This window comes from Hemiscyllium ocellatum, chromosome 8 (assembly GCF_020745735.1).
Source record: "Hemiscyllium ocellatum isolate sHemOce1 chromosome 8, sHemOce1.pat.X.cur, whole genome shotgun sequence".
NCBI classification, from domain to species: domain Eukaryota; kingdom Metazoa; phylum Chordata; class Chondrichthyes; order Orectolobiformes; family Hemiscylliidae; genus Hemiscyllium; species Hemiscyllium ocellatum.
In genome coordinates, this window is record NC_083408.1 from 48,807,234 (window position 1) to 48,827,685 (window position 20,452).

General features: G+C 40.1%; 1 protein-coding gene across 4 annotated transcripts in view; it reads right to left on the reverse strand.

Annotated features, from left to right (window-relative positions):
• cdin1 (CDAN1 interacting nuclease 1) overlaps positions 1–20,452 on the reverse strand; it is a 159,406-nt gene that overhangs the window by 40,317 nt on the left and 98,637 nt on the right. For 3 of the 4 annotated variants that reach the window (XM_060828930.1, XM_060828931.1, XM_060828932.1), the window contains one exon: positions 769–874. In XM_060828930.1, the coding sequence (XP_060684913.1) occupies positions 769–874 (106 nt within the window). Of the gene's footprint in view, positions 1–297; positions 451–768; positions 875–20,452 lie in introns of all 4 variants that reach the window. The other variant, XR_009644966.1, reaches the window with a different exon arrangement.

Below are 20,452 nucleotides of genomic sequence, written 5' to 3' on the forward strand. Positions count from 1 at the left end.
AGATGGTCACCTTCAACTGTTTTTGGTCACATGCTGCAGAAATTTAAGCAAAGAGGCAGATCATGGACATAAAAATGTAGGGATGAGAAAGCCATCTGGCTCATTTCACTTAGGGTCACACTTACAATCAAACTAGACTATTTTTCCAAATACAGTGCTGTCTTTGTCCTTCCTTTTACACTGAATCAAAAATTTGACTGCTTTCTTTTTCATGTTTAAGACCAGTCAGCACTTTATCATGTTTGTGCTGACTGTGATGAACAGTAATCTGTTAATAGCGGCATGTAGTCTACCTACTTGCATAGCAAAAAAAAGGTACTCTGCCATTCTTCTGAATCCAAACAACTCTGCCTCTTTGCACAATGTAAATCTGAGATCCAACGCAAAGCCTTGGTGATACATATGCAAGTTGGTCATAGTTCTCCTTCTTTCTTGACATCAATTTGGAAACTAGGGTTTTTAAAAATATTTTGAATGAAAATATTTTGAAGGACTATAATTAGCATGGGGACATTAATAGAAAAAAGACTTATTTCACAATCCAAAATGTAATCCACATATAAAGTCATAGAGCTCAGTTTGAAAAAATCTTGACAATAATAACAGAAAGACAGTATTATTCACTCATTGTTACTGCATGCAAATAAGAAAGGCATTTCTTAGATTTTCTTCTGTACATATGTTCTTTTTTGGTGCAGCAATTACAATCCTTGATGATTTCATACCAACGTAAGGTATACCAAAATGTTACATAACAAAGGATAGTACCTGTTCCAGTAGCTCCAGAACTGGTCCTGCAAGTAGCATTGGTGGCTGTATTCATCTCCAAATGAGGCCTTGCTTTCAATCCAATGAATCACATGACCTTCAACAACTAGAAAAAAAACCTCAACTTTAAGCTTCATTCATCAATGAAGTGTCTTTCTAATATTCTAGGATAAATTAGATTACATAAGATATTGTTAGATAAGCTAACAGTTTTAAAAGTACCATTGAAGACTGCATTAAGCTCCAAATTTGATGAAGTCAAATTTGATGAAGCCAGCAGTTCTGGCTGAGGAAATTGCGAGAACAGCTCTGAATCTTGAAGTAGATAGACGTGTCATCTATGACTTTCAACATTTATTATAACAACATCTAACCAGTTCATGTACCTAATTATTATCATGCAATGACTAAATCTGAAGAAAAGAGCTCTTGTTGTTCAGATTCACTTGTGGTTATTTATCCACCAGTGTAAATCAAATAGGTACTTAAAATCTTTCAAGGAAATAGGAATGTTGGTAGCATCCTTCTACCAAAAATAGAACAACTTTGACTGGAGAAATCCACTTGGTTTGTAAAATTTACATTCAACAGTTTTCCATTCCTTGTTCTTTGCAAATCACTGCTATGACAAGTTCTTCTACAAATTTTGAGTGTCTCCCAGGAAGGTATTTGTTCACCTATTATTTTGAACTATAGAAACAAGTTTAAATATACCTTCATGAAGGAAAGCTAAATAGATTTTGCACTTTATAGTTGAATATCAAATATATATAAACTAAATTAGCATTATTTTATTACTATAAGAACAGAGAATGAGTAAGAGTTGCCCAATCTGTGAATGTTTTCTCTTCACATAGAATGTATCATTTAACTTAATGAATAGACTCAAACGTATTAATTCCCACAAAAGGTTCTGCATCAACAGTACTTGTTATCTGAAAGTGATCAAGCAAAAGTCCAAAAGACTCTATGGCTTCACGATGTCCGTAGCCTAATTTTTCAATTTTGGCTGCCACACTGAAGAGATGAAATATGATAATAAAAAAGCAAAATACAGTGTTTATATTTCAGATAATAAAAAAGCAAAATACAGTGTTTATATTTCAGATCTCCAACATTCAAAGTACTGGAAAAACTCAGCAAGTCTGGTAGCAACTGTGGATGTCGAAGCAGCGTTAATGTTTCAAGTCCAATGACTTCTTCAGAACAGAGGAAAAGCTGAAAAAGTAAAAAAAACACTAAGAACCATGGGTGCTGGAAATCTGAAACACAAATTTCTGGAGAAACTCAGTAGGTCTGACATCTATGGAGAGAAAGAATTAACATTTTGGGTCCAGTGACCCTTCTTCAGAACCGATTATAGCAGGGAAAAGATTGATATGTGTGTTGAGGATGATTTGGAGGATGAGGAGGAGTAAATGATAGGTAGAGATGGAGCCCAGAGAAGCAGTACAGTAGTCGGGAAGAAAAGGGAATACAATGTGAATATGTCCTGGATTTTAAGTTGTCGAAAAGGGAGAAATATCAAGTTGAACAAGGGCAGGTAAGGGAAAGGTTAAGGGAGATTGAAGATCAAAAGTGTTGCAGAAAAAGTTGATAAACAGAGTGTTAATGGCTCTCAAAGACAAGACACCGATCTACAGAGTAGGTGATAATGATAGAAGAAAAATGATCTCTGACTGTCAAACAACATGGAGGATGGAATTTATGATCTAAAGATGCTGAATACATTTTTGAGTCCAAAAAGCTGGAAAGTATCTAAATGGAACATCAGGTGATGGTCCTCTGGCTTGCATTGAATTTCACTGGAATATTAAAGTTGGTCTGGAAAGATAATCAGAAGAGCAGAATGGTGTAATGTAATGGCAAGTGATTGGAAGGGCAGGGTCAGTCTTGCAGGCAGCGTGGAAGTTTTTTGTAGTCATCCAGTCTGCATTTGGTCACCCCAGAGGAGATAGGAGATAAAGGGGCAGTATTACATCTTCTGTGACAAAGCACAATAACTGCCTCTATCTTACATTAAAAGAATGATTTGGAGGTGCTGGTATTGGACTAGGGTGTACAAAGTTTAAAATCACACAACACCAGGTTATAGTCCAATAGGTTTATTTGGAAGCACTAGCTTTCAGAGTGCTGCTCCTTCATCAGGTGGTTGCCACCTGGAAAGTAGAATGGTTGTAACTTAAATTTAGTTGTTTCCCTCAATCCATACCTATCCTCAATCTCCAATAACTATTCACAATCACAGCTTGCCAGTTCTTTTAGTTAAGGCTTGATACAACATAGGATAAACTCTTCTCCTTGATTTAAACCAGCAACACAAAAAAGATTTATCCCGTGCTGTCATCTGTGAAAATTCGAGAGGCCAAGAACTATTTAAAATAAAAATTAACAACTTTATTTCTTAAAAGTATAACAGAGAATCATTAACCAACAACTATTTACAACTCCTTCCTCTAACTTATCTTTTACTTTCCCCTCTACAATACTGGTCCGATAAAAATCCCAATTAAGATTTACAAAACAAAGCTTATTTCAAAACCAGGCAACTTTTGGTTCTTCTCTCTATTCTTGTCTTGTTTTCTTCTTGGGAATTCTGCTTCACAGGTCACTGATTGATAAAGATATCTTTAAGAGAGCTATTTTTCAGGCAGCCTTAACATGCTGGTGGCTTGGCAGGTCTCCACTCAACTGTTCAATTTTCCCTGGTCTTATATCCCCAAAGCATCAGATTATGTCATTGGCTTTTAAGATAGCCAATATACTAAAATTAAACTAGATTGGAGTTTGTTTTTTTTGCGGGGGAGGGGTATAATTTGAACTGATTGGCCTAATTCAAATCTGTTTTTGTCTCCAGGCCACCAACTACCCCAATAGCTGGACCACATGTTACATTGTATCTTACTCATAACACTTGGTGCTGTCAGGTCGTTCTGCTAACTTTTAACTCTCTTAAAGGGTACAATACACCCACATCTTGATACCATAAGAACAAAAATGAACCATCATAATGAAAAGATGGCTTATTTTTTTTTCTTCTTTTTAAACACATTAAAGTTATCTGTATGTTGGGGTAATGTAAAGTCACCTTAACTTCTTCCTAAATATTCAATAATACAAATCTCATCTAAACTTAATCAGTTAAATCCGTGATAATGCATCTGTGATTGCATTCTTATGACATGCAACATACACGGTCTAAATAATCTCATATTCTTGTCCTTAAAGTGTTCTAAGAATGTAAGCAGATTGTGATTCATGTATCCAATTGTCTCAGACACATTGGTTGTGATATACACATTAAAAAGTTGTAAGGCCAGCACCAAACTCAATCATTCCTTTCCGATTGTGGAGTATTTCCTCTGAGGGATGTTGGTCCTCTTCGAAAAGTAACCAACTGGCAGTTCAATCCCATCCTCATCTTCCTGTTGGAGTAATGTCACTCGCATCGATGGCAACTTTAAAAGGTTTTGAAAAGTTTGGTGTAGCTAAAACAACACTCCTATGGTTTGGTGGTGAATATGGCTTTCAAATGGTTGAATGCCTCCTGGCATTGTTCTCACCACTGAAACGTTTTGTTCTTCTTCAGCAAATCGGTTAACGGTGCCACTACATTGCTGAAGTTTGGAACAAACGTCCGATAGATTCTTAGAACTCAGCGGATTTAAGCACCTTTTTCTTCAAGGTCGGTCATGGAAATTCCTTGATGGTCTTCGCCGTTGCGTTGTGTGGGGTCAATTTACATAACCAATGTATGTCCCAAGAATGTCACCTCTGCTTTTGCCAATTCAGTTTTAAGTTTATCACCAGTTTTGCTTCTCATGGTCATTCAGACAGCTCTGCCAACAGTATCATGTGATTTTTCCAGGACTTCCTAAAGATCACAACATCATCCAAATAGACTGCACAGTTTATTAAACCAGACAACTCTGTTCATGAGTCTTTGGAACGTGGCGGGAGCGTTCTTCGTTCCAAAGGGCATCATTCAAACTGATATAGCTCATTTGGGGTCACAAACGCAGAAATTTCTTTTGCCGACTCAGAGGTACCTGCCAATAACCATGCATTAAGTCCAACTTGGTGATGTAACTGACTTGTCTGACTTTCTCGATAGAGTCCTCCAATCTAGGAATTGGATCAGAGTCTGAAGGTGTTGACTTTCCAATAATCTACGCAAAATCGTTGAGTCCCGTCCGGTTTGGGAACTATGACAATCGGCAAAATTCACTCGCTCTGGCTTGGTTCGATGATGTCCTTTTGCTGTGCTTCTCTAGCACCACACTCTCGACTTGATGTCTTCATTGAGCATGGCCTCCATCTCCATCTGATTCTGTCTGGCTTTGAAAGGATTAAGCCTTAGGAGTGTTGTTTTATCGGATCAATATTCCCAACATCTACTTCGTGTACAATAGCATTAGTCCTCCATATCTGATTCTTACATATGTCTCTATATTGCAGTAACAAATCTTTCAACTGCATTCTATGCTCCTGAGACAGATAGCTTATCACCTCTCCCACTCCTCAAGGACTTCTTCATTTTTTAACCTATTTTGAGGCACATCAAAATCCACATCATCTGGATTTGATTCCATACTCTGCGGGGCAGTAATTAACACCTATTTCTCCAGTTCTTTCTCTCTGGTATAATACGGTTTCACATGACAAACTAGATACCTTTTTCCCCTCTATCTGTCATCTTTACTAGATAGTTCACCTGACTCAACATTTTCTCAATTTGATAGGGACCACTAAACTTGGAAGGGATCTCCTATCACTGGTAATGGTACTAACACATTATCCCCTGGGAAAACATCAGATTCTCAGAGTTTTTATCTGCCACCTCTCACTCTATACTGTGCCCTCTTTAGGTGTTTAGTTAACTCACCTACTCTACTTAATCTCTTCCTCACCTCCAATACATAATCTAAGTGTGAGATCTCCGACTTTGGTCCTGTCAGTTTCTCTTTAATTAATTTCAAAGGGCCTCTCACTTCATGACCGAATATTAACTCAAAGGGAGTGAACGAAGTAGATTTGTTTGGGGCATCTCTAATCGTGAACAATACGAATGGGATACATTTATCCCAATCATTTGGGTAATCCTGACAGTATGCTCTGAACATGGTCTTCAAGATCTGATGCCATCTTTCTAAAGCTCCCAGGGATTCAGGATGATACGCACTGGATTTAAAGTGCTGTATACCCAAGCTATCCACAACCTCATTAAAGAGCCTCGCAATAAAATATGACCCTTGGTCTGATTGAATCTCTCTGGGTAGCTCATGCTATGTGAAGAAAGCTAATAATTCATCTACCATTGTTTTTGCCTTGATACTCTGTAATGGAATTGTCCCTATAAATATGGTCGACACATCCATTATGGTTAACAAGTACTGGCTCCCACTTTGATTGCATAGGTCCCCTCCCGAGAACTAAATTATAACCCACATGAAAGATTCTTCAAATGCAGGAATTGGCAACAAAGGTGTTGGTTTTATTACCGTCTGTGGCTTACCTACCATTTGGCATGTATGACAGGTACAGCAAAAGTAATGACATCCTTGTGCATTCCAGGGCAATAGAAATATTTTGTACATTGGCCGGAGTCTTTCATACCCCTAGGTTACCTCCTACACGTAGTTCATGCACTACCCGTTAAAATTCCTGTCTATATGCTACTGGCAACACAATCTGGTGCACTTTGGCCCATTTCTCCTCTGCAGTAACCTGTCTCTATTTCCGTCTTAGGATTCGATCTTTCAGATAATAACCCTTCAGAATATTCTCTGCCTCCTTTTCAGAGTACGCATCCACATATATATCTTCTAACGTCTTGTCTTGCTGTTGCCAGTTCTCTTTGCCTTTCAGGACTAAACACTTCTGTCTCTCTGCCTGTTCAGATTTTTCCTGCACCATTACGTCAAACAGGGTATCCGCTAACTTAACTTCAACTCCTTGATCTTCCTCTTTAGTTGACGTTCATGATATGACCTATGAGTGTGGGATGTGGTGACCACACAGTCTGGGAAAATACCAGGATATTGCTGTTTTAACTCCTCAGTTTCTTGGTCTTCTCCACCACAAGGGGTGTCACTCCTACCTTGGATCCTGCTAAATCATTCCCAAGAACAAACTGAATTCCTGGAACTGACACTCTGTCAATCACGCCCACTCTAACTTCCCCAGTCTGGAGTTGGCACTCCCACCTGATCTTACATAGGGGACCGCTAAATTTCTGTCCATCTATCCCACAAATTACCACACTCTTGGGTAACAGATCAGAAAAAGAGTGTATATTTGCTCATCCCTTATTATCAGCAACTGGTTAGATCCTGTATCTCTCAAAATTATAACTTCTTGTCCTTCTCCCCCTTTTCTTTGAGTAAACTTTACCCACAGAGGAGAATTTTTTTGTAGAGATCAGGTACAAACTCCATACTCAGCCCCTGTCTAGGCTGAACTCTTCTGCAGTTTCTTGGGGTCTCCTTTACTAACTTCACTAATGCCACTGGCTTAGCTTCTTTTACCACATCTTTACCCACAGCGCCTTTCTATAACAAGCAGCACTGTGACACATCCCTCGCGTTGAAATTCTGGCCGGAAGCTGGTCTTATGCACCAACATGTACTCATCTGCTAGTTCTGCTGCCCTTCTCACTTCCTGAACTTTCTGTTCCTCCATGTGAATTCTTACCATTTCTGGAAGTGAGTTTTTGAACTCCTCCAGCAGAATAATCTCTTGCAGAGTCTCAAAGGTCTTATCTATTTTCAAAGCATGCACCCATCTATCAAAATGACTATGTTTAATTCTTTCGAACTCAACAAAAGTCTGAGCTGGTACTTTCCTTCCATTTCTGAACCATTGTCTATATGCTTCTGGTAACAATTCATAAGCACTTACAATAGCTCTGTTTAACCTTAATCCCTCATCTGAAAACGCGGCAAATACTTCACTTGCTCTGACTACCAGTTTGGTCTGAACTAGCATTATCCATAAATCCTTGGATCACTCGATCTGCTTAGCCAATTTATCAAATGAAATAAAGAAGGCTTCAACATCTTCCGCATCAAAATATGGCAGAGTTTTGGTATGTTTGCATATATCACTACCTTCTATTTTAATCTCCATTCTGCTAACTTAACTTTACTAAGTTGCAACTTCTCAAGTTCAAATTTTCTTTTTTTGTCTCTCCCTTTCTTCTCTCTCTCTCTTTTTGCTCAGCTAAGACCTTTCCCCCTCTTTTTCTCTCTCTGTCTAACTCCATTTCTCTCAATTGTAGTTTAAGCTTTTCTATCTCGACTGCACTTGTCTGTTTCTCTGATATACCGAAGTGTTTGAGGAACTCCTCTACAATCTAAGCTTTACTTTTGTCCTTGGTTAAACCCAAATCTAACTTATTTGCTAATTCTAAAAATACGGCCTTTTTCTTTCCTTCTAAATTTTCTTGGCAAATTATAGAATAATCCTCAAATCCCAGAACCGCTTTAGCAATTTTAAGAACAATTTCTCACTTTTAATTTAATCAACTGGACCCCCAAATCTATTTAAATCAATCTAAACTAGTTCAAATCCTGGCAACGATCCCCCAAACTGTTAAGACACAGGGTAAGCCTTCCTGCTTAATTTAAACCAGCAACATGGACAAGATTTATCCCATGCTGTAATCTGTGAAAATTCAAGAGACCAAGAACTATTTAAAGCTAAAATTAACTTTATTTCTTAAAGTATAACAGAGAATCATTAACTAACAACTATTTACAACTCCTTCCTCTAACCTATCTTTTACCTACCCGTCTAAAATACTCATCTGATAAAAATCCCAAACAAGATTTATGAAACAAAACTTCATATATCAAAACCAGGCAGCTTTCGGTTCTTCTCTCTATTCTTTTCTTCTTCTTGGAGATTCTGCTTCAAAGGATACTGATCCATAAAGGTACCTTTAAGAGAGCTATTTCTGGGGCAATCTTTACATGCTGGTGGCTTGGCAGTTCTCCTCCCAATTGTTCAATTGTCCCTGGTCTTATATCCCCCAAAGCATCACATTGTGTCATTTGCTTTTAAGTTTGTCAATAGATTAAATTCAACCTGGATTGGAGTTTGTTTTTTTGGGGGTATAATTTAAACTGATTGGTCTAATTCAAATCTGTTTTTGACCCCAGGCAACCAGCTACCCAAACTACTCCTGTAGTTGGACCACATGTTACATTGTATTTTTTTCAGAACACTTGGTGCTGTCGAGTTGTTCTGCTAGCTTTTAACTCTCTTAAAGATACAGTACACCCACATCTTCATAACAGGTTTTAAGTTGATACTTCATCAACAGCTTTTGCCGCACAGCAACTCTACATGAACATGTTCATCATTCAGTGAAGAGGAAAAGATTTTGATCTCACTTCAGGATTTCAATTTTAAGCAACTGACCCTTAACTTTAAGAATATAAATGAAGTTAAATCAGTTTGTTTATATTTATATTGGTACCTTAAAGATTTGAGTTGTCTCTCTCAATTTCTTTTCTACAATAAACAAGATCACAGGCTCTTGTAGTGCTGTAGTAGTGTCCCTACCTCTGGGCCAAGGAACCTAGGTTCAAGACCCATCTGCTCCAGAGGTATGCAGTTATATATGTGATTGGGCTTGCTTGCCAGAATACAGATCAGAGGCATTAACAGGGGTTAAGTGCCAAAGCAGCTGTTAAAAGTCTTACTTTGGTTCTGTGGAACATTGTTCCTCATATGAGTGAGAAAGGGCTTTCTAGGTCTCAGCCCTTTCACTCAGTACACACAAGGGACAGTACTAGGAGATTAAATAAAATGAAGGTGTAAACATCTATTGCAGTTTTCACCATAAGGAAGGAAAAGCACTCTTACTTATTAAAGTCCATGCAAAATTTTAAAAGTCCAAGTATTTGCTCTCTTATCAAAAGAAACAAACATGCATTCATAACTTCACAAAGACAGATAATCCTTCGTTAACCCATTTAAATAATCAATCAGACTTCAGACACCTGCTGATGTAACTAAATTTTGTTGAAAACAGCCAGCTGTTAATAATTTATAGCTATTGTGGTAATATCAACAAACTATTATAATGGAGAGCACAGTTCTTTTCCAGATTTAACTGACAAAGCTAAGTTGTCTTTTTTTAAAAAAGCCTGAAGATTTAAATAATTTTACTGGTTGACAGTTCTATAGAGGTTGTATGCACTTCATGAAAGTTTGTGTCTCTTTCATAAATTTGTGATGACCATATTGTAAGTTAAGTCCCAATATCAATAATGGTGTCTGCTAGATGGATACGGTGAGTTGGGGGTTTCCTGCCTGTGAGTTTTGTCCTGCTCCCTTTCTCCTACCATTGAAAATGAGGTGGCATTTCTGCCTCTGGTTCCTGCTTATTGTTTTGAAATGAGTGTGAAGTCTTTAGGACTTGGTGAAAATCCCTTCCATTGTCTGCCTCGTTGTTGAACTCTTACCTTAAATTTCTGTCTAACCTAACAGAAATCACCACCGTGGAAATTGTGAAAAGTACTATAGATTTAGTTTTCATTTAGTGTCTTGTATCTAATGCAACAAGACAACCAATCCTCTGCAAAAGGAAAAATTTGAATAAAGAATTTTAATATTAATTGGTATGGAGCTCAAATGTGACAACACACTTGAAGATCTTAGTGAGAAAGGAAGGTGCAAATGAAGTATGGACTGAGGGTGTGTTTTTTGTTAAATCAAAAGGATAAGGGTAAAAATGTTCTATGCTGAGGGAAGATGACTAAGGAAAAGCAACTATTTATGATTTAGCCAGCATAACAGTCAAGATGAGAAGTTAAATGTTCAAGAGTTGACCGAAGATGCTAGTAAGGTGACAATTCGCAGCACTTACTGATCCACCTCTTTGAAAATTGCCCTTATTGAATGGTAACTGTGAGCCAGTGGCCGAGTGCCCTTGAGCAGTGGTCTCTCTCATGAACTCACCTAGTTTGATAGGCAGTCATCGTCAGAGAGATATACAGCATGGGAACATACCCTTTTGTCCAACTTGTCCATGCTGACCAGATATCCTAACCTAACTGAGTTCCATTTACCAGCACTTGACCCATGTCCCTCTAAACCCTTCCTATTCACATACCAGTTACTTTTTAAATGTTGTAACTGTACCAGCCTCCACCACTTCCTCTGGCAGCTCATTCCATACATGCACCACCCTCTGCGTGAAAAAATTGCCCCTTAGATCCCTTTTATATCTTTTCCCTCTCACCCTAAACCTATGCACTCTGCTTCTGAACTCGCCCACCCCAGGGAAAAAGACTTTGTCTGTTTATCCTATCCATGCCCCTCATGATTTTACAAACCTCTATAAGGTCACCCCTCAGCCTCTGACGCTCCAGGAAAAACAGCCCCAGCCTATTCAACCTCTCTCTATAGCTCAAATCCTCCAACCCTGGCAACATCTTCGTAAATCTTTTCTGAACCCTTTCAAGTTTCACAATATCCTTCCAACAGGAAGGTGACCAGAATTGCACGCAATATTCCAAAAGTGGCCTTACCAATGTCCTGTACAGCTGCAGCATGACCTCCCAACTCCTGTACTCAATGCTCTGACCATTAAAGGAAAGCCTATCAAACGCCTTCTTCACTATCCTATCCACCTGCGACTCTACTTTCAAGGAGCTACAAACCTGCACTCCAAGGTTTCTTTGTTCAGCAACATTCCCAAGGTACTTGTTTTTTTTTAGATTAGATTAGATTACTTACAGTGTGGAAACAGGCCCTTCAGCCCAACAAGTCCACACCGACCCGCCGAAGCGCAACCCACCCATACCCCTACATTTACCCCTTACCTAACACTACGGGCAATTTAGCATGGCCAATTCACCTGACCCGCACATCTTTGGACTGTGGGAGGAAACCGGAGCACCCGGAGGAAACCCACTCAGACACAGGGAGAACGTGCAAACTCCACACAGTCAGTCGCCTGAGGCGGGAATTGAACCCAGGTCTCAGGCGCTGTGAGGCAGCAGTGCTAACCACTGTGCCACCGTGCCGCCCACGGTTTTAAGTGTATAAGTCTTGCTAAGATTTGCTTTTCCAAAATGCAGCACCTCACATTTATCTAAGTTAAACTCCATCTGCCACTTCTCAGCCCATTGGTCCATCTGATCAAGATCCCGCTGTAATCCGAGGTAACCTTCTTCGCTGTCCATTTGACCTCAAATTTTGGTGTCATCTGCAAACTTACTAAGTATACCTACTATGTTCATATCCAAATCATTTATATAAATGACGAAAATCAGTGCACCCAGCACCAATCCTTATGGTACACCACTGGTCACAGGCCTCCAGTCTGAAAAGCAACCCTCCACCTCTACCCTCTGTCTTCTACCTTCGAGAAATATCCAAACGGCTATTTCTTCCTGTATTCCCTAAGATCTAACCTTGCTAACCAGTCTTCTGTGAGGAACCCTGTTGAACGCCTTCCTGAAGTTCATATAGATCACACATACTGCTCTGCCCTCATCAATCTTCTTCGCTACTTCTTCAAAAAACTCGATTTTGTGAGACATGACTTCCCACTCACAAAGCCATGCTGACGATCCCTAATCAGTCCTTGCCTTTCCAAATACATGTAAATCCTGTCCCTCAGGATTCCCTCCAACAACTTGCCCACCACTGATGTCAGGCTCACCAGTCTATAGTTCTCAGGCTCTTCCTTACCACCCTTCTTAAACAGTGGCACCACGTTAGCCACTCTCCAGTCTTCTGGCACTTCACCTGTGACTGTTGATGATATAAATATCTCAGCAAAGGGCCCAGCAATCACTTCCCTAGCTTCCCACAGAGTTCTCGCATATACTTGATCAGGTCTTGGGGATTTACCCACCTTTATGCGTTCCAAGACATCCAGCACCGCCACCTCCAGAATATAGACATTTTTCAAGATGTCATCATCTATTTCTCCACATTCTATATCTTCTATGTTCTTTCCCACAGTAAATACTGATGCAAAATACTCATTTAGTATCTTACCCCCCATCTCCTGCAGCTCTACACATAGGCTGCCTTGCTGATCTTTGAGGGGCCCTATTCTCTCCCTAGTTATCCTTTTGCCTTCAATGTATTTATAAAATCCTTTTGGATTGTCCTTAAACATATTTGCCAAAGCTATTTCATGTCCCCTTTCTGTGCTCCTGACTTTCCTCTTAAGTATACTCCCACTGCCTTTATACTCTAAGGATTTACTTGTCAAATACTTGTCATGTGCTTCCTTCTTTTTCTTAACCAAAACCTCATTCTCTAGTCATCCAGCATTCTTGATTGACCTTCTGCTGTAAATGTGTCTTCATGCTTCTGCCTCAACATACAACTCGTACGCCCTAACCAAAGTTTCAATATGGCCCTCAAAGAGCTCTCTTTGAGTTTCTTTGTCGATCTTAATTAATTTACTGATGAATTGTGTAGATTCACAAGACTGTGTTGCAAAGCCCTACACATTTAGAGTTTACAAGCCTCTACAGTGCTAAGGTCTTTCAATGCAGCTGACTTCAGCATTCTGTAGGACAGAGCTGAGTCCAGATTAGGCCTTTTCGCACGTATTGGGAGTAATTTTATCCTGCAATAGATAGTCTGCAGGCCACCAAGTAACCCATTGAATTTTTGTTCAAAATCCAGTTAAATGATACTGGAATATTTTGAAAGGAGCTGCTTTACCAGTTATAGGTGCTTCTCTGCCCAATTGCTCCTGTAGGCTTACAAGTATCAGCACTAACTGCAGGACAAGAACAAGCAAAGATTGGAGGAGTGCAACCCACGCACTCTGGATGCATGATAATATGTCCGCAGGACTGGAAAACAAGGAGGGAACAATAGTGGAGTAGTTGCCATCAGAATGAGATTTCTGCTGCTGTGGGTAGAGAAACTGCGAGTTGGGCTGCCATGACATAATGAGGGGTGCCTGAGGATGGAGCTGCCATGCCAAAGGTAGGGGAGTGGGCGTGGGGTCTGAGAGCTTGCTGCCTTGGGTTGAGGGAGGAGATAAACATCAAGCTGCTAGAGGGGAGGAAATGAGAAGTGGACCAAAGCTTAGCAAACAGCATTAGCAGATGCTTGAGGGCTGTTTGTTTTTCAACTTCCCAGGTAGTGAGCACTGGGAGAAATTTAACAAATTGCACAATGAAATGTTAACAGTGATTGGACCAGCTTCAGATATGTTCTTTACTACAAAAAAAAAATTGAGTTTTCCAAAGACTAGTTTTCCAGGATGTTAGTATTTTCCCATTGATAAATGAGCACTCCACCAGGGTGGAGCAGGTTTTCAGCAACATGTGAAGTAGTCCTTTTTCATTCCAAGAGCGGGCAAAATGAGCAGGAAAGTTCGGACACATGGCCCCACTGTTGATTGTGCTGCTGGTTGGGGGATGGATACGAAAATTAAGAGGAGCAGCAATTGGAACAACAGCACAACATGGGACACTGGCTGGCTGAGAGAATGACTGGGTGAGTGAGTGGCTGGCACGTTGAGTTGGTGATGGGCTTTATAAGGGGCTGGCTGGGGGAGTGAGTGAATCAGTAGCTTGTTGTGTAAATAGGTCAGGCACTGGCTGGGTAAGGGGCTGGCTGGGTGAGTGAGCAGAATCACTCTGCCTTCTCCTCCCTCAAAGCAGGCTTGGGGTTGGAGGGGGTGGGGGGAGCTGGGAGGTGGTGAGGAAACCTGAAGCTAATAGGCAAACAACTTCCAACTCTCACCAAATTCATGTGAATTTCACAAAGGCCAACTTCAAATGTGCTCCACCAGACATGAACGAAGGTCAGTGTTAGTTAAACCCAACTCCTTTGCTTCACCTTAGTCCCACCCTCCCCTTGATGGTAAGGACCTGTGGCCTCACCTTTTTCTCTTTCTCTGCTTCATAACCAAAAGGACAAAAATTTAAAAATTGTTCGTCACTTGACTAGCTCCTTAAAAAGAAATCCCATAGCTACCTGCTGTGGTGGGATTCGAAACCATGTGACCATAACATTGGACGACATCTCTGGTTATAAGTTCAGTGACAATTGTTATGAGCCCAACTCATTCTATGACTGAACAAGTCAAATCCCAAACTGAAATCTGGCTCAACAGATCATATTTTTGTATTTGGTTTTGAGGAGGTGGCATTCCACAGAAATACTAACACCCAATGCTACAGACTTGATTTTAACAATAAAACAGAAGCTTATAACACAAAAGAAATGAAGGATAAAACAAACTGGATTATTTTCACAACAGTTTAAAGATTTTGAAACGCATGGCAAAGTACAATCCCTAAATGCTCCTTTCTAGTATTCAAACTGTAGAGAATTCCCTTCTTTATTTTTTCTTCAGTGTTTAACTTCATGGTGGCTTTAATTCTCAGTCTTGAGAATCTTCAAACAACTTAGCTTATCATTACTCAGTTTCAAACAATTCCTTCCAAGTTAGCGAACACCTTAACACTTCTGGTTTGGAAGTTTCGAACTAACTCCTTACACCTATTTCTAACAGTTCTAAATGGTCTCCCTTTTTCAGAAGTAACCGTCTCTCATAGCCAGTTCTAGCCAAGACATCTGCAAACCTAAAATCAAAAGGGCTTTCCTGAAGCTTTGGGTGTTCCTCTTAGTCAAAGAAATTATTCCATCCCAGAAAGAGTCTAATGCACAACTGCTTATTCTACTCATTAGTGTAAAACTCACCAAATGAAAATAAAACCCCGATCGCGCTCCAGGAAATTTCTCTCTCACACTGTTTTAAAAGAAATCATCATGGGTATTGCAATATTTATAAGTTAATCAATAAACCACTTCTCATACACAAATGTAGCCCTTGCAGAACTAAACCAAGCATCAGTGAGCAGATTATTGCTGCACAAGTGTTTCTCAATAGCACTGTTGACTACACCTTCCAGCACTTTATTGATGATCAAAGTAGCCTGTTGAGGTAGTAATTGATTGCATTGGATTTGTTTTGCTTTGTTTACACTGGACATACCTGGACAATGTGCCACATTGTATTGGAACAGTTTTACCATAAAAGCAGTAAGTTCTGGAACATAAGACTCCAATACTATTGCTGGGTGTTAGAGCAAAAAGAATTAAGCACAGGAACAGGTCCTTCTGCCCTCCAAGCCTGCATTGATCCAGATCCTCTATCAAAACCTGTTGCCTATTTTCTAAGGGTCTGTATTTTTTTGCTCCTTGCCCATTCACATATCTGTCTAGGTACATCTTTATTGACACTATCGTGCCTGCCTCTACCACCTCCGCTGACAACACATTCCAGGCATCTACCACCCTCAATGTAAAGAGCTTTTTGTGCATATCTCCCCTAAACTTTTCCCCTCTCACATTAAACTCGTGACCCCTAGTCCTCTACTCCGAGAAAAAGCTCTTGCTATTGACGCTGTCTATACCTCTCATGATTTTGTAGACCTCAATCAGGTCCCCCCTCAACTTCCATCTTTCTAATGAAAATGATCCTCAACCTCTCCTCAGAGCTAGCACCCTCCATACCAGGCAATATCCTGGTGAACTTCCTCTGCACCTTCTCCAAAGCATCCACATTGCCACATTACCAAAACAATCAAAACTGTACGCAGAATTCCAAATGTGGCCGAACCAAAGTCTTATTCAATTGTAACATGACCTGCCAACCTTTGTACTCAACATCCTGTCTGGCGAAGGAAAGCATGCCGTATGCCTTCTTGACCACTCTAATGACCTGTGTTTTTACCTTCAGGAAACAATGGACCTGAACACTCAGATCTCTCTGTACATCACTTTTCCATTTACTATATAGTTTGTTCTTGAATTGCATCTTCAAAAATGTGTCACCTTGCATTTGTCTGGATTGAATCCATCTGCCATTTCTCTGCCCAACTCTTCAAACTACCTATATTCTGCTGTATTCTCTGACAGACCACTTCACTATCTGCTACTCCATCAACCTTAGTGTCATCTGCCAACTTGCTAATCAGACCACCTATACATTCCTCCAAATTATTTATGTGTATCACAAACAACAGTGGTCCCAATGCAACTTCACCTTCTCCATCAGCCTACCATGGGGAACCTTATCGTACGCCTCACTGAAGTCCATGCATATGACATCAACGGCCCTTTCCTCATTAATCAACTTTGTCAATTCCACAAAGAATTCTATTAAGTTGGTATGACATGACGTACCCTGCACAAAAACGCGTTGCCCATCACTAATAAGCCTATTTTCTTCCAAATGGGAGTAGATCCTATCCCTCAGTATGTTCTCCAGCAGCTTCCCTACCACTGAAGTCAGGCTCACCAGTCTTTAATTACCTTGATTATCCCTGCCATCCTTCTTAAACAAGGGGACAACACTTCCTCCCTCCTTATGCCAAACTGACCTAGAGTAATCAAACATCTAGGAGGAGAAAGTGAGGACTGCAGATGCTGGAGATCAGAGTTGAGAGTGTGTTGCTGGAAAAGCACAGGTCAGGCAGCATCCGAGATGCAGAAGAATCGTCGTTTTGGGCATTCCTAATGAAGGGATTATGCCTTAAACATCGAATCTCATGTTCCTTGGATGCTGCCTGACCTGCTGTGCTTTTCCAGCAACACACTCTTGATTCTAATCAAACACCTATCCCTAACTTCAAAATCCATTATGTCCCTTGCATTGGTGAATACTGATGAAAAGTGCTCGTTAAGAATCTCACCCATTTTCTGACTCAACGCATAACTTTCTACTTTGCCCTTGAGTGGGCCAACCCTTTCTCTAGTTAGCTTGTTGCTCCTTATATACAAATAAAACGCTTTGGGATTTTCCTTAACCCTGTTTGCTAAAGATATCTCATGACCCCTATTAGCTCTCTCAATTCTTCATTTCAAATAGATCCTACATTCCCGAAATTCTTCCAAAGCATAGTCTGTATTCAATCGCCTGGATCTTATGTATGTTTTTTCCCTCTTTTCCTGTTGTCAGCAACTCATAGCCTTTGCAGTATCCAGTGACTCCAGCCATTTCTTGATAGCACATGAAATGAATGACTCAGTGATTAACACTGCTGCCTCATAGCACCAAGGACCTGGGTTTGATTCCACACTCGGGCAATTGTCTACATGGACTTTGCACATTGTCACCATGTCTCTCACAGTTCAAAGATATGCAAATTAGGTGGATTGGCCTTGTTAATTTGCCCCTAGTATCCAGGGATGCGAAGGTTCGGTGGATTAACCGTGGAAAATCAGGGTTACAGGAATAGGGTAGGGATGGGAGACTAGGTGGATTGTTCTTTGGAGGGTTAGTGTGGATTTAATGAGCTGAGAGGTCTATCTCCACAATGTACTGATTCCATTTTCAATGAATTAAATTGGTTGAAGAGTGGCATGTGCAATGCTGGGGACCTCTGAAGGAGGTCAAATGGATCATTCACTTGGCAAATCCGGCTTCGGCCTTATTTCTGCATTGATGTGCTAGGCTCCCTATTGTTGAGGATTGGGATATTAGTGGAGCCTCCTCCTTCACCATCACTCTTGACTAGAACTGGCAGGATGGCAGAGCTTAAATCTGTGGTGTAATTTCACTCTATCACTTGCTATTTGTTGTTTGGCACACAAGTGGTGTAGTTTTGTCGCTTCAGCACGCTGGCATTTTTTTTTAGGTATGCCTAGTGCTGCTCCTAGAATGCCCTCCTGAACTCTTCTTTGAACCAGGGTGATGGTAATGGTCGAGTGGTGGAAGTACTGGGCAATGAGGTTGCACACTTCAGATTGCCTCATGGATGCCCAATCTTGAATTGCTAGATCTATTCAAAGTGTATCCAATTTAGCTGGGCAATACTACCATGTGGTACCATAATGTAATCCTGCTGTGAAGACACGACTTCACCTTCACGAGGACTGTGCAGTGGTCACTTTGACTGATATTGTCATGGACAATTGCAGATTTGCAGGAATGAGCTGAAGTGCAATTTTTCCTTCAACTTAGTTCCCTCACCATCTGTTACTGACCCAGTCTAGTAGCTATATCCTATAGGACTTGACCAGCTTGATCAGTGGTGGTGCCGACAAACCTCTCTTGATGATGGACATTGAAGTCTTCCACCCACTGCACATTCTGCACCACCTTGTGTGCTTCCTCCGAATAGTGTTCAAATCAGAGTTGTACTGATTCAGCAGTTGAGCAGGAGACAATACCTGGGAATTAGCAGGATGGGTCCTTGTCTGTTTGACCTGATGCCATGAAATGTCATTGGATCTGATTCAAATTTGAGGATTCCCAGGGCAACTCTCTCCTGAATGTATCCCACTGTGTGGCCAACTCTGCTAGATCTGTCACACCAATGGAATAGAACATACTGCAGCATGGATATATCATGGTTATGTCTGAAAATTGTCTGCAAGGTATGATTCTGTGAGCATGACTAGATGCTCTCAAATTTGGCACTAGTCTCCAGATGTCAGATAGGAGGCCATTACAGAGGGCAGTTAAAAGGCAGTATGGAGGCATGTGTAAGGTAGGCTAGACCAGGTATGGATGGCATTTTCCTTTACTGAAGGACATTAATGAACCAGATAGCTTGGTATGAAAACTGACAAAGATTTCATGACCATTAGACTTTTAATTTCAGATTTTTATTGAATTTAAATTCCACCAAATGCCATGATGGGATTCGAACCTGAGTCTCCAGTACATTATCTGGGGCTTGGGATTACTTGTCCATTGGCATCATCATTAGATCATCATCTCCCCTTACCTTCCAAATAATGATTGCAGAGATGAATCTGAACTGCCATGTATCCTTGACAAGCCTCTATAATATCAGAAACAGCTTCCAAGATGAAGAAGTATATTAAAGTGTCATGAGACTTAATATGTACAGCAACATATATTAATAGGAATGAGATGAATGATAACTATTTAGTTTTGCTTGTTTTGATTAAATGAGAATGTTTGTTGACAAATTTAATTAAGAGAGGACTCCTCTTCTCTTTAAATTATATTATGAGATCGTGAATACCCATTTAAACCACTGAATCTACAGACAGGGCCACAACCAGACTTACTGAGCTGCTCTTACATGATACAACTGTCAATAGGAGTTGAAATTCTTCTGACTTGATTTCAGACAATAAAACAAATTTTAATAGGTGCAGTGGACAATGAACCTTGTATTGGTACCTGCACGCTAATAGCCAATTCAAATCGACCAGTGTGAATACCAGATTTTTTTGTAATCTTTGCTCTTCCAAATTTATATCTAGTTTTTAGGGATGGTGATTGCGATGGACCTCCTTTATTGTGCAATAATGCAGACAAGCACAAATGTGACAAGTATTGACCACTCAATTGCTTGCTTGAAGATTCTGAAGTCTGCTGATGAATTTTTGGCCATGTCACATAAATCTGTGACAATACTAAGAAAGAAAGCACCTCTGACAATGCAGCATACAGAAACAGGAAAAGGCCATTCAGCTCTTTAAGTCTCATATGTTATTTAATTAGATCACACCTGATCAGAATTTCAACTTTCTCCATAGTGCATGATACTGAATTATTATACCAAAGTCTTGAACTAGCTATTGAACTATAACCACCTGTGCCTTGGAAACCACAGAATTCTCTGCAACCTCAAAATAAAAATGCAGCAATAACTAAACACATACCTTAGTGTTGAGGCTCAGGTCTAAGATGGAATAGATA